Here is a 15792-nt window from a genome sequence, read left to right as displayed (position 1 = left end):
ATGGGTACATTGCAAAAATTTTCTTCCATTCTGCAAGTTGCCTGTTTACCCTGATGGTAGTTTCTTTTGCTGTACAGAAGCTCTTTAGTTTAATTAGATCCCATTTGCCTATTTTGACTTTTATTGCCATTGCTTTTGGTGTTTTAGTCATGAAGTCCTTGCCCATGCCTATGTCCTGAATGGTATTGCCTAGATTTTCTTCTAGGGTTTTTATGGTTTTAGGTCTAACATTTAAGACTTTAATCCATCTTGAATTAATTTTTCTATAAAGTGTGTAAGGAAGGGATTCAGATTCAGCTTTCTAGATATGGCTAGCTAGTTTTCCCAGCACCAGTTATTAAATAGGGAATCCTTTCCCCATTTCTTGGTTTTGTCAGGTTTGTCAAAGATCAGATGGTCTTAGATGTATGGTGTTATTTCTGAGGCCTCTGTTCTGTTCCATTGGTCTATATCTCTGTTTTGGTACCAGTAGCATGCTGTTTTGGTTACTGTAGCCTTGTATAGTTTGAAGTCAGGTAGCATGATTCTTCCAGCTTTGTTCTCTTTGCTTAGGATTATCTTGGTAATGGGGGCTATTTTTTGGTTCCATATGAACTTTAAAGTAGTTTTTTCCAATTCTGTGAAGAAAGTTATTGGTAACTTGATGGGGATGGCATTGAATCTATAAATTACCTTGGGTAGTGTGGCCATTTTCACGATATTGATTCTTCCTATCCATGAGCATGGCATGTTCTTCCATTTGTTTGTGTCCTCTTTTATTTCATTGAGCAGTGGTTGTAGTTCTCCTTAAAGAGGTCCTTCACATCCCTTGTAAGTTGGATTCCTAATACCTCTTTAATTCTTTACTTCTTCCTTTCCAAACCCACTACCATTGCCTGTAGGGAAAAGGCTCTGCCCTGGGGTCCTGATGAGCCTGCATATATCAAATAGGCCTTCCTATCTCCCCTGGGAGGATGTCATGAGACAGGTCTTGACTTATCTTGTGTGCATGAACTTGACCCTGACTTAATTGAATCTGGATTTTCTTCTCATCTGGATTCGTTTATGTTTCCAAATTGAGCTGCTGCCTCCAGTTTCACTTCTCAGTTCTCTCCTCCATTATCTACATCACTGCCAACGTGGCCTCACTAAACAGAACTCTGACCCTGTCCTTCCTCACTGCCCTTAGGGAACAAGGATTTTTGTATTTGCAAACCTCACTTATTTCACTGTTGCATCACCGCCATTTCTCCCTGCATACTCTACCCATACTGCTTCAGCCATGCTCAATTACTTGCATATCCCCAGAAAGACCAGGTGCTCTCGATCCTTTTGCATTGGGTGCCTTTACATGGAACATCCTTTCCTTCCTTCCTTAGTAGCTAGCTCCTGTAAAACAAGCTCAGATGCCTCTTTTTTCAGAAAGCAAATGCTGGTCCACCTACTTTAGCCTGTAGTATATGCTCTCATGAGACTGTGTCATCTCTGTCTTTGTACATAGTGTGCAGTCTTTATTGTATCTACATGCCTGAATCCTTTCTAGATTTTGAACCTTTAAAGGAAAGAGTTGTCATTTATCTCTGTATCCTCGTATCTTAGCACAGTTCTTACTACAGTGTCAATAAATGTTTGTGGAAGAAGGTAGGAAGGAAGAATAAGGGACACAAATAGTGGTTGTATAATTTTGTATTCCAACTGTCATCAAGAAATTATGTAATGTAGATACTGTCATTTAAAATGCTTAAATATCTTAATTCTAGGAAAGATGAATTTATTTTAGGAAAGCTATAATATTCATACTTCTCCAGAGTCATCTTTCGAAATAAACTTATTTATTTAGCAAGTTGCTTTATCTGCATCCTGCTTTATCACTGGGATACCTAATTGTTAACCTCACCAGAGAAGAGAGTATGGGCCACAGGGCAACACGAATGTTCGAAGGAGATGGAAGCCTCTGAGTGTCCGTGGACAAGGAAGATGGGTGTCACCTTTCTTTACTTGATGCTGAGCCTTCTGCCAAATTTTCCCACTAGTGCCATCATACTGTTTTCTATTTCCTGCAAACTATTTAAAATTCTATTGTTGTATATACTTACCCAGTGTCCATTCTTCTTTATACCCAGAACATTCCCTACCCCAGGCCCCATGTCTAGCATTGTCTGTAAACATTTAACTAAGCTTTTTGAAATTATGGAGTATCCATAAATGGATCAAGACCCAACATAGAAAAGTGATTCCAGAGGCAGTTGATGACCACTACCCTTTCTCATGAGGTGTGGCACTCTAAGAAGGTTTTCATGTAAACCTCACCAAAAAGAAGAAAAAAAGAGTGAAATAGAGAAATTTTAAAATTCTGTTTACCAGAATTCCTAGGAGGAAGGAAGATCTATTTTTTGTTTTTGTTTTTTTGTAAATACTTTGATAAGCTATTGGGGTGGAATTTGAGACCCTGAAGGATCCTGAGTACAGGAAGAATTGTTCTATTCCAGGAAAATGGAGGTTTTCAAGAGTTGTCCTAGAGGGAAATAGATAAGGTAAAGTGAGGAGGCAGTTGGAAGGCAGTGGGTGTACAGTGTGACTTTTTGTGACTTCTTTAGTTATATGACTAAATAAAGGAAATATTAAATGCAACATAATCTTATTTTTGGAAAGGGAGAGGAAACCAGATAAATAAGCTAGGCTCCATGTCCAGATGGATACAGGGTAACACACAAAGGTGAAAGGCAGAGAATTGAGGGAAGGATGAAGGTAGCCACAAGAATTTGTAGAAATCAAGGCAAAGGCGTTTTGTAGGTGACATGGTTTAGAATTGGAGTTCTAAACCCACAGTTACCCCAGCTGATAAACCAGTTAATCTCATCAATCTCCAGGCTAAATTTGAAGGAAACTGACATTTTAGTTGATACAATGGGATTTTCTTTCAGTTTTGACTAAAGACTTGTATTAGGACAGGAAGAACACACCACAATATGGATCAGTTACACTTGATGACAACTCCCAGTCAGTTCACATAGCCTAATTAGTCCAGTGTTTAAAAATATTGACTAACAGTGATTTCTGGCCTACTTTTAGCCTGCTATAGTAAATTAAAAACTCACTGCTACTCTAATTCAGAATCATTTAAATCACCTTTTTTTTATATGATGCTATACTAAGAAGACAAGATAAATTTTATTCTTCTGATGTGAATACTTATAAAATGTCTATTTTTCTCTACGCTTGTCAACCTCCCCCACTCCAAGCCTAGTATTATCTCTAATATTCAGGAGGAGTCAGTGTTGATTTCATAAAACTTGAATGAAGTAACTTATTATTCTGAAGTTTTTGATTTTTAAGAAAAGATAGCTTATAATTAATCCCTGAAAGTAGACAAGGCCAGAGTTTTTTTGCATGTCAAAATTAACAAACAACTAGTGCCATATGTGAATTTGAAGTTCTACATTTAACACCACAATATACAGATACATCCAGAGAAACATTTACTTTCCTTCAATTTGGAAATAACTTTGGAGAATACAATTTTATATTTTAGTTTCAGTTTTACTTTTTTGAGTCCAAATACTGTGTGGTGTATTGAACCAATATTTTATTTGTAATTCTTTTGTTCTGAACACAGAATATCTCTGAATAATGAGTGATACAGTCTTAAATTTGTCCAGTCAAAGCATTGAACTAATAGATTACAATAGACTGTATACTAAGTCCTCATTCTTAGTATAAATAATAAGGCTAACTCTAAAGATTTTTTAAAGCATTATATAATTAGTAATTTTAACCTACCAAGCATTGACTTCCACAGGGTATCAAATATTAAAAACTTGGCTGGGCATGGTGGCTCACGCCCAGAACTTTGGGAGGCCGAGGCAGGTGGATCACAAGGTCAGGAGTTTGAGACCAGCCCAACCAACATGGTGAAACCACGTCTCTACTAAAAATACAAAAAAAAAAAATTACCCAGGCATTGTGGTGGGTGCCTGTAATCCCAGCTACTTGGGAGGCTGAGGCAGGAGAATCACTTGAACCTGGGAGGTGGAAGCTGCAGTGAGCCGAGATTGCACCATTGCACTCCAGCCTGGGCAACAGAGTGAGACTCCGTCAGAAAAGCAAAAAACGAAAAAACAAACTCAGAGAGCTTGACAGAGGTGAAGAAATTCAGGTTAAGAAGTTTGAATCAAAAATTATCAGCTGGTTTCTAATATATCTTTGAGTGTTATTTACCCAAACTGTGTGAAGAGACCATTTGAATTTCTGTAAGATATTTTTCCTTGAGTCAAGGCCATTTATTTATTTGATGCCCGTTGATTTGTACACTATTCACAATCACAGGCTTAAAAAACTGCAATCCACATTAGCTGTGTCTTTTCAATGCTTTTTCTCCATACCCAGGTAGCTAACAGTTAGTGGGGCAGGAAAATGCCACTGCCTCTTTCTGAACACTGCATGAAGTAAGGGCGCTGCTATAGCTGAGCAAAACCCCTGTGCTGTGTAAAAGAAAAGTTGATCACTATACAGTAGCTTCTGTGGGGAGTTAAGGCTATTCTTAATTTGTGTCCTTAGGGGCTTGAGAATCAATTTAGGAGGAAGAAAATACCTACTCTCCTAGTGCAGTCATTTCTTCTTTTTTGTGGAAGCCTGCTGCTCTCAAGGTTCTTGTTATTTCTCCACCTTCCTTTCCCTGAAATGTGTCTTCCTGCTGTTCTTCTGTTTCTCTCTTCCAGGCTCTGTGCTGTCTCATTTGTTGGCAGCTAAATGGAATTTATTATGCTCCTATTTTCTGAAGCAATTTAAGCACATGATTGTTGTATATCTCTTATCACAGCCAAAGCTTTCAAAGAAAAAAGGAAATAGGGAAGAAAAATAAGCAAAGTTGACATTTTTCCTGTGTCAGAGTAGAAAACACCTTAAACCCTGAAATCAAAAAAGCCTAGGCTTGAAGATCAAGTTATCTGTGTTGGCAGAAATACATCTAAGTATAAAAACAGCTTTGCTGAACAGATGTTTAAATATTTTTCAGTGCCAACTCTCGGGAACTTGAACTTCAAATCTAGGATTCTTTGATTGTATCACTCAGTTCCCCTTAATCTGGCTAACTCCTAGTTATTCTTCAGATTCCATCTTAGATATTTTCTTTTTACCAGGTAAGTGCTTCATAGCAACCAACAGTTACCTATTTATCTACAGTCATCAAGCGTACTCATCTTTTTTTCTAATTACTTATTTTCTTACCCTTCCATCCCATGAGATTTGAGAGTTCTTGAAACCAGGATAATATTTTATCTACTCAGTGCCTAATACATTGATTAATGTATAGTAAACACAGTAAATATTTGTTGAATGAATGAAAGAGTATTGTAGACACTGTGAGATATATAGAACTATATGAAAAGTTTCTTTCCTCCCTCCCTCCCTCTCTCTCTCCCTTCCTTCCTTCCTTCCTTCCTTCCTTCCTTCCTTCCTTCCTTCCTTCCTTCCTTCCTTCCTTCTTTTCTTTCTTTCCTTTCTGTCCTTCCTTCCTTCCTTCCTTCCTTCCTTCCTTCCTTCCTTCCTTCCTTCCTTCTTTTCTTTCTTTCCTTTCTGTCCTTCCTTCCTTCCTTCCTTCCTTCCTTCCTTCCTTCCTTCCTTCCTTCCTTCCTTCCTTCCTTCCTTCCTTCCTTCCTTCTTTTCTTTCTTTCCTTTCTGTCTTTCCTTCCTTTCTTCTTTCCTTTCCTTTCCTTGCCTTTGCCTTTGCCCTTGCTCTTGCCTTTGCCCTTGCCCTTGCCCTTTCCTTTCCTTCATTCTTTCTGGGTCTTTCACTGTTGCCCAGGCTGGAGTGCAGTGGTGCAATCTTGGCTCACTCCAACTTCCACCTTCTGGGTTGAAGCAATTCTCCTGCCTCAGCCTCACGAGTAGCTGGGATTACAGGTGAGTGCCACCGCACTCTGCTAAATTTTGTGTTTTTAGTAGAGATGGGTTATCACCATGTTGGCCAGGCTGGTCCCGAACTCCTGACCTCAAGTGATCTGCCCGCTTTGGCCTCCCAAAGTGCTGAAATTACAGGTGTGAGCCACCGTGCCTGGCTGAGAAATTTATTTCTCATACTCTTTTGGGAGAAATGGAATTAGCAAACATAAAACAATTATAAAGCAATTTGGATCCAAATTTCACTGCCTCTAGTCTAAAATAGATACACTGTATACTTCTGTTTGTGTGTTTTTACAAGTACAATAGGATTTCATGTACAAGTGATATAATTGTTTCAAACCGTAGTAGTTAGAGGAATCTTTACGGAAGAGGTAGGGTTTAAGTGCAAAATTGAAAAGTGGAAAGGACTTAGATGAAGAATATATTTGGAAACCAAGATCTAACCACATTATGCTATATTTGTTAGGGTTACAAACCTGGGGGGAAGATAGAGTTAAATCCGTCTATCAACTGAAAAATACAATGTGATAGGTAAAGTAGGCGTTTCATAGAAAGGTCATTATATTTGAATTATTACAAATGAAATAATTTACCACCCTGCAGATCAAAAAGTGTCCAAATTACTGGAAGAAAAGGAATTGCATTTAGTAGAGCAAACCTGAGGAAAATTATATGCAAAGATTAAGACATTGGTTAGACTTTCGAATATTACAACATGAAACTTAGACCTAGCCTTTAAAAACTTTTTTAAAAGAGCTTTAAATAAGCATCAAACTTCAATAACACTCTGAGGCCTACCCAAAATAAGGCTAAATGCATTTAAAAATTATTTTATTTCTAAGTGATAATAACTGAATGATAAAATATTTTATTATTGAGCTAATTTCCTTATAAGCTTTTAATCAATCTTAATTATATCAGTCTGATAATAATACATTATTTAATGTTAAATTTATGCTGTAACAATATAAATTAATTGTAGGGCTGCAGCTTCTCATTTACTGGATTAAAACTAGAGCTGAGAATCTAAAGTTTCTAATGAAGATTCCTACCTCTGAGTAACATTCATTTTGGCTTTGCTCTGAATATGATGCCATTGCTTTGAGAATATATCAAATATAGTTGTTTTTACCAGGTAGCTTTGCAGTTCTCAATGTGATTTAGCTAATGTGAGTGTAAAAAATTAGATGTAAATTGATGTTACAACTAAAATTTCCTCCTGATGCTGTCATTTTAATACAGTTTTATATAATGTCTCTATTTGGTTAGTCCACATTCCTGATGATCTGTTCCAATACATAGAGCTTCCATTTAAACCTTATGTTAGATCACATCTAAGATTTAAATGGTTGCAAGTACGGCATAAATTGGGCTACAAGGACACCAGAGCAACTACAGTTAACTTACAAAAACATCCAACATTTGAAGAGTTGTCATGATCAACATAGTCTTGTTTCTGAAAATTTATCATTAGGGAAAGAAACTGAGCAGCTTTGTACCCTAAAATAGAGGAGCTAATAGAGAGTAAGTTTTCACTGTGAAATTTCTGGATGAATGCATCTCCTCTGAATGTCCCTGTCAGAGGGAACAGAAGCAGTGGCAAACACAGAGGTACCATCATTAAAGATTATCCTGTGTTTCCTGAGTCGATAGAGGACTAATTTCACCTCCTGTCTCTAATCTCTGAATTCTTATCCTGGGAGTCCTCAGATGAGCTTCAGGGCAAGTGAACTTCATTTTTGGCCCTTCATTTAGGAGGTGGGCTAGGTTGGGAGACACTAAGCCAGATTTGGAAATAGGAAGTGAGAATCTTAGCCAGCATCAGGGAGGCAGGAACCACAGCCCAGCACTGCTAAGATAGCAATATAGCTCTTTCACTATGGACATCTGCTTTGAGAAGAATTTTGAACTTGTTATAGAAGTATTTTTATAGGACATTAAACCATAACTCACAGAGTCCCTTTTTGGTATATCTTTAGGTCTAAATATATTGAAGATTGTCATAATTACTCTACAAAAGTTATCTTCAATTGGCAAGGCAGAATCAAGACATATTTATATACACTCAATATAATTGAACCAAGCAGATAATTGTCCTCAGGGGGTTAAGGAGTAATTCCATACATCTCTCAAACAATTCAACATAAAGACTAGTAGCAAATCCTGAATATTGTAGAAGTGTATGAACTTCTACACACTGAATAACTCTTTCATATTTGTTTTTTTCCTAAAATATTTTACTTTTGCCTGATCTATAAATTCTTAAATTAATTTTCTTAAGCTTTAGCTATACTTTAGTTATAAAGCACATGATATTAAGGTAGACTTTTAGTAGAAGGAGCAAAATTGTTATTTGTAGTTTCTAATTAACTGGTAGTTATAAACATAATATTATTTTTAAGTGTTCAGCTCCAAAGATATGGAGAACCCCTAATGGCAAAACAATTGAGATGGATACGCAGTTCACCATCAGAGCCAGAGAGCTGCAAAATATCTATAAGTGCATTATGCTGAAAAATATCTCTCAAGATGAGAGGCTGGATGTGCTCTTAACTCTTAAACACACTGTAAAGGTATGTTAACTTTCTCTTAGTTTGGGGTAGAGTTCACTATCAATAAAAAAAATTAATAAAGTACTAAAACAAGTAAAGTGTTTTACATTAAGAATTGTTTTGGTATAATTTGGGAAGGTTGTGGTTTATTCATTAATATTTACCTAAAAGTTCTTGAAATATGTTATAATACATAATAAATGTAAATATTGTATAATGAATGTAAATATATGTTTATACAATGAATGAAAATATATGCAGTATAGCATGAGATTAATAATTACATAAACAGCAATTATTTACATATTTTGACATTTTTCAGTGAAAAATTGATTTTTAGCAGTTTTAAAGCAGCTCCATTGTATTTTTATCTTTTTTCTCGTCAGTTATTGATTTTGTGTTCCTAATCCTACTTTTAATGAAAACATGGTTAGTGGATGTCACAGATCAAATTTTCCCTAGAAACAAAAAACAAACTCAGAGATGGGTTTTATATTTAGGAAGTTTGTTGGAGAGTGCTATCAGGGATAATTCCTGTGAGGCAGTAGAGAAATCAGAATTGGCAGGATAGAGAAATTAAATTGTGGTGGATTCTCAACAATGACTCAGCCAGTGTCACGGGGAATTCTGAAACTTTAAAGGCCATCCAGAGTTGTCCTGAATTGAGGCAGGACAGTTTACTCCCACTTTGACCATTTATTGGATGGGCTGCCTCCAGAAGGGCATGACTTTGGATGAGGTAACTTTCTTTATTAGACAGCAGTTCTCAGAAAGAGCCTCACTTGAGAGTTGTCAGCCAACAATCTACCAGGATGGGGAGAATACACATACTGTTGCCTGGATCCACTTCATGTTTTAGGTTTTAGGATTAGCTCCTCCAGATTTAGATAGGCCCCAAAGCAAGGTTAATAAGAAAAACTGCAGCCCCTAGTGTAGTCATTGGCTTTAAGGCCACAGGAGATGCTCACTGTTTCCTTCCTCTACTATCTATTTTAGATTTCCTTCTTCCTGAACTAGCACCTTGACTGGTCCAGTTGGTCTACTTTTTGGAGTGACTTGCAGCTTGAGAGGTCTGAACCACAGGTCACTCTGCTTTTCTCAGGCTGAGGCTACCAGACTTCCATTTACTGTCAAAATCAGGCAAAGATATACCAAGAAATGCCCACTACCTGGGTGCCAAACATATTCTTCTCTGTCCCTATTGGGTAATAACTGCACCATTGCTTTTGAAGATCAGAGTCAGTTACCTCTATAACTAAGGAAACACTTGCTTTGCCCACAGGTCTCTTGGCCTGCAGAGCTTAGGCATCAGTTGTAGCTTGGAGTTTAATAGGACTTGCACTATGTCTTACATTAGAAGAATTTTTCCTCCCGGAATTAGGACCTGTAAACTTAAATAGTCCAGAGTTACGGCAGGAAGCAAAAATTTCCCAAGTAGTAAGTGGGGCCATTTTTACTTTCACCTCCTCTGTTCCCAGGCTAGGGCAGTTTCAGGGGCTTCCACTTGGTTTTCCTCATCATGGTAGCTCTTACTCCACAGGTCAAGAAATCAAGGGTAGTGAGGCTGTGCCAATTATCAAGTATTCTATTCCAGTTATATATTCAAGGACTAGGGAAATGAATACTGGGTGGCCCTTTGAACCCAGTAGATTCATTATGAGCTGGACCTGGGCCAAGACTTGATTTAGTTTTTGTTTTCACATACCCCAGACTCTCACAGGATCATGGGTCTTTATACTGCCACAGCAGTCATTTGATTCACGATGTCCCTGAGAAGAAACATGACCTTAGATGAGGCAGTTTGTTTTCAGCTGATGGTAACTGTCTATCTTTAGGCCAGATGGCTCTCTTCAGCACAGGGAATTCTCAGAGAGAGGCTCAGTGGAGGGCTGTCAACTACCACAACTTGCCGTTGAGAGTCTCCTTCAGTGCTGAAGTAGGGCTGATCTGGGCAACACACTCGAACTTTCATTACAATGAATATGTTTTCTATATTTCTAATTAAAGGGGGAAACCCTACTGTTATTAGGACCATTGGTATAGCTCTTGCGTTTTATAGCCCAAATTAAATAATTTACATTATTTAATTTATCCTGACCATAATGTAAGCTCAATATTTAATGTAAGCTTATGTAATAAGTGGACAATACAGGTAAAAAGTATTTGGGTTCTGAATTGTGCTTTTGAGTTCTCAAGTTAATCAAACACTTGGCAGATGCTTGTTCAGTATAGCACAGAAATATAGGTTGTTTCTGAGTGATCATCTGTATTAACTAAAGTTTATACATAAGCAATGGATTAGATAACTGCATGATCAGTCTGTTTTGGTCATCAATATGGCCCAGACTGCCAGAACATACAGGCATAGATATTGTAGTGAAAATCAGTGGTTCACTATATATAACAACTGAAAACTGTCAGCCATATTTCGGTCCATCTAAGTGAGCTACATGATTACAAACCTGAGAATTTCATAAGCATAACATTTTGATATTCTGTGTAGGTTTCTTTACTCCTAACTGTAAAGAACACTCTTTCTGTTGATGAGTTTATGTGTCTGTCCTCCAAGGCACACAAAACTCTTAAAACACATTAAATAATTGGGTAAATGGTTCTTCCTGGGAGATCTCCATAGATATCTTGCATTTCTTACCAGCAGAGGCATTGACTGCCTTTTTTCTGGACTACCTTTTCAAAGATGTTTGCATAGTGACCAACCTTGAAAGACAGAGCTAGGTAGGGAGGGAGAAGCAATAGGTCCAGAGGTAGGAAATAAACATGATACTTACAGAGGGCAGTAAAAAGACCAGATTGGCAAAAAGAGAGTGCACAGGGAATACAATATAAATCCTGACATAATTAGGACCAGTAATAAAAAGTCCAAAGGATGGACTCATAAAAGGCAAATCATGCATATCTTACTATGTTTAGTATGAAATATTCATGTATACATTTACTTGAAAATATTTTGATGGAGGGTTAAAGTCTTTAAGCACAACTCAAATTCTGACTCTTCATTTATGGCTGCACAACCTTAAAATAAGTTAATATTTCTTATGAAAATCAGTTTTGTCATTTGTAAAATTAGTTACTTTGAGAATATGTATGTATGTATCTACATGTATGTAGATATATATACACACACATATATAAATATAAAAACTTAATATAGTGCCTTACAAAGAGGGGGGCCTCAATAAATAATAGGTGTTATTTTGATAGTAGTTACTAATACAGACCAGTGAATTTTAAACCTCAGTGCATATTGTAATCACCTGGCGAGCCTGCAAGAGGGACAGCATGAATGAATATGAGCATAAATGAGTATAAATCTAGGCCCCACTTTAGAGCAGTTAAATTAGCTCCTCAGGTATGAGGACAATATTAAAATTTTTAAAAATCCCCCTGAGGTCCTTCTAAAGTGCCTCCAGGGTAAAGGACCACTGATGCAGACTCTCATATTAGCCTTACCAACCATGTAGTACAAGAGCATTATTTTACAATTAATGACTTTATCTTCTGATTCCTTCATTCAAGCAGTGTATCTTCCAGTTTTCCCTTGGGCAATTGGAGGACCTAATAAATACTTCTACATTAATCACTTTATTACTTGTGGCTTTTTCATCCAACCACACTCATTTATATTACTTATATTATATTACTTTATAAAAAATATTGTGACCTGTAATAAATAGGCAGAAAAGTGAATAAAATATATACGTACAGTTTAACAAATATTAAACAGGATGTTGCCAATGTTTCTGGTGTCCTCTTTTCCAATTCCTCCTGTCATCTCCTAGAAGTAACTATCATACTGACTTTCATGGTAGTCATTTTCTTGATTTTTCTTCGTAGTTTTACCACCTCTGTATAAATATGTAAATAATATGATTTAGTGTTGCTTATTCTTGAATTTTATTTGACAGAATTGTACTATATCTGTTATTTTGTACTTTCAGTATTTTGCTTAAAATTAATTTGTAAAATTAATTTTTAAAATGAACTATAGCTATAGTTCACTTATTTCCATATATTAGATAATTTATTGTATAAATAAGCTGTAATTTATTAATGTAATCTATTTATGGACAATTGGCTGTTTCTAATTTTCAGTTAATATGAACAGTAGAGCTCTACATGCACATTTCTTTAAAGCACCTAAGAGTAGAACTCCTGGGTCATAGATTATGCATATATTTAACTCTAGTGTGTCGGATATACCGATTTTTTTCCAAATTAGTTTTGCCAATTTATATTCCTATTGGCAGTGTTTCATTTCTTTTGGAATGTAGATTTTGGTTTGTTTCGGTGGCAATTTGAAAATGAACTTAGTGATTTGTAAAATTTTATACCATATATTTTTGTGTTTTGTGTAGGAACATGAATGTAAACTAACTCAGGAAATTCTAGAATTGATTGACAGAGAGGTTGACCTTATGATGAGAGGAGTCAAACATCATAACCTTGAAGGACTCAGAAAAAGAATTGCGACACTCTTTTTTCATTATATCAAAACACCTCTGTTTAATCCTGAAGTTGCAAAATACCTTAAGGTATTCTACTTCTTTATATTCCTTTTTCAAAATCCTTAGATGTGGTATAGTAAATTGAAGTATATTCAAGTTTTGCTTTAACACTTTCCTTGGAGTTCATGTGGAATACCATCTTATTGGTGGTATCTCCTTTGAATGATTATTTTGTATGTTGGTAAACTACACTTACTCACTTAACATCTGTGTATTTCCAACTTTCAATTGTTTCCTAATATCTTCACCAACTTTCCAACTGAATATTGCATTATGCTGAATGTATTATGATTTCTCACACCTCCATGGCTTTGTACATACTATTGGTTTCCCCTGGAACCATTCACTATTTACCCAGCCAATTCCTCTTCATTTTCTAAGACTCAACTCTCATCTCTTCTCCTTCATGAGGCGTCACAGGGAGTTAAATTGTTTTTTTCTGAGATTCTATGTTACACCTTGTCTGTGTTCCTTAAAACACTTATCACATAGTTATAGTTATTACTGAACAGATCCATATGGATCTTCTGAGAGAACTTCAAATGTAATGTATTTGAATTACACTATCTTCTCCAACTCCAACGTCGTTAGGCTTCTGTGGGAATTTTCATTGCCTTCTTACTGTGCAGAGCTATTTAAAACACTATTAGTAAAACTCTTGGGGTGAAGAATGTTGTCAGAGAATTATAGTTTTATTTCAATGATTATATTCAGTTAAAATTTACTTAAAAAGCTGACTAAACATCTTTAGCTTTTTTGAAAAAACAAAATGTCATATTTAGTCAAGACTTCTAGAAGAATAAATACTGTTTAATTTTTATATTTTTCAAATTGATTTTTTAAAACCTGATTGTATTACAAAAATATTAAAATATAACAAAAGTCCAAGAGAAAAAGTTCCCATTATATTATTTCTTATTCAAACCAGTGTTTCATTTGTCTGAGCCACCTTCTTTCTCTGTAGACTTATTGGGTTTATATTTGGAGTAATACAATTGATAGAGTTTCTACAACTTTACATAATGTTATATCATTTTATTTATTTTTAAATGTTACCTTTGGTAAAATGTACTCTTTCTGGTAAGTTCTGAAAAATGTATAGAGTCATATAACCAGTAGCACAGTCAAAATAAGAAATGGTCCTATCATCCCCCAGAATTCTCTCATGCTGCCACTTTGTAGTCAGCCCTTTCCCTAACTTCCCCATCCTTGGCAAACACTGATATGTATTTTATTTTTATAGTTTTATCTGTTTCAGAAGGTCATATAAATGGAATCATACTATATGTAGTCTTTTGAGACTGACTTCTTTCACTTAGCATATTGCATTTGAGATTCACCCATGTTTTTGAGTGTGTCAGTGGTTTGTGTTTATAGCCGAAAAATATTCTAATATCTGGATATACAAGAGGTCTTTAAAAATCCATTTACAGTTGCAGGACATTTGGATTGTTTAGAGTTTTGGTCTTTTATGAATAAAGTCATTATAAGTACTAGATACGAGTTTTTGGGTAAATTGATTGTTTTGGGGTAAATTCCTAGAAAGTGGCATATTGAATCACATGGTAAATGCATGTTTACTTTAAAAAGAGACTACTGAACATTTTTTTTCCAAACTGACTGCACCATGTTGCGTTTCTGCCTGTGGTTTGTGATAAATATATTAAGATAAAGGGTTTAGAGTTTGTTCTTGAATCTAGGACACACCTATGGATTATCCTGTACTTCTTTTTTGGGGGGAATATACTCTTTAATATCTTAAACTACTGGCTGGATTTAAAAGTTACTGGCTTTAAAAAGGAATGGCTCATTTGCACATTTTTAGTTTGCATAGTGGGAGAAGAATTTGAAGGAACACCACTACCCCCACAACCACTTTTTGGGAGTAGGCCAGCATGAAGTACCCAGTGTACTCTGGAGAATGCATAGAGTTAAATTCTGCAGCTTAAATGGAGCCCTCTGTCATAATCATAATGAGAATGAGTTTTTTTTTTTTTTCCTTGCACAATTTCAGATGGGTAGAGAATATCTTTCCATGGCATTATAATAAATGCTCCATCTATAATGGAGAGGTGTGCTAACGTGTTTTCATGAGGTTGACTGATACATTTGCTAATTTAATGCATAGGAGGCATGAAGATAAAATAATCATTTAAGATAAACAAAATGTGTAAATCTCAGAATAAGAAAATAAACCAGATAAGTTGTCTTCTGGATCTTTGATCCATATACCCCAGATCACTCTTCTTTTCTCTCGAAGAATTGACTACCTTTTAAATTTACATATTGTCTTATCTCCCAAAATTACAAGACAAGGTACAATGAAGTTTTTAAAGAATATTACCCTTCGGGAAGATGGAGCATTTAGGAAAAGTAAGGCAGAGTAGAAGGGAAGGTGCAGAAAGGTAACAGATGTTCAGAACAAAGTAAAACATTGGAAGGGATTATAATGGTAAATATTTTAAATCCACATTGAGTAAGAGAAAAAATGTGTAGATTTATAGAACATTGATGTCTATTTCCTTCTTTATAAAAATATTTTTTGAAAGTCTTATATATCACATGCAAACTCTGTTGCTGCTTGATCTTTACTTTCATGGAAGCCAGAGGTACTGATGTACCATAAATTAGGAAAGACTGACTTATATACATCTTGATTCAGTTTGTGTTGAGATGTTCACAATTCACTCATTCATTCATGCCCATAGTGAATAGTGAATTTTTAGCCCATAGTGAAGGATTGGATTATTTTGTTGATAGAATTACTCTCTGTCTATTGTTTTAGACATAGAATTTCAAACTTTGAAAATTAATCATTTGAACTAGTCCAAATT

General features: G+C 35.7%; 1 protein-coding gene across 8 annotated transcripts in view; it reads left to right on the top strand.

Annotated features, from left to right (window-relative positions):
• Window positions 1-15792, top strand: part of IQUB (IQ motif and ubiquitin domain containing) — a 79072-nt gene that overhangs the window by 53432 nt on the left and 9848 nt on the right. For 6 of the 8 annotated variants that reach the window (XM_038004430.2, XM_073009315.1, XM_007982772.3 and 3 more), the window contains 2 exons: window positions 8283-8453; window positions 12809-12985. The exons of 1 other annotated variant lie outside the window; for it this stretch is intronic. In XM_038004430.2, coding sequence (XP_037860358.2) covers window positions 8283-8453; window positions 12809-12985 — 348 coding nt within the window. The remainder of the gene's footprint in view (window positions 1-8282; window positions 8454-12808; window positions 12986-15792) is intronic. One more of the 8 variants, XM_007982775.3, reaches the window with a different exon arrangement.

This window comes from Chlorocebus sabaeus, chromosome 21 (genome assembly GCF_047675955.1).
Source record: "Chlorocebus sabaeus isolate Y175 chromosome 21, mChlSab1.0.hap1, whole genome shotgun sequence".
Taxonomy (NCBI): Eukaryota; Metazoa; Chordata; class Mammalia; order Primates; family Cercopithecidae; genus Chlorocebus; species Chlorocebus sabaeus.
Note: the sequence above shows the minus strand (reverse complement) of the source record. Positions and strands in the feature narration are given on the sequence as shown.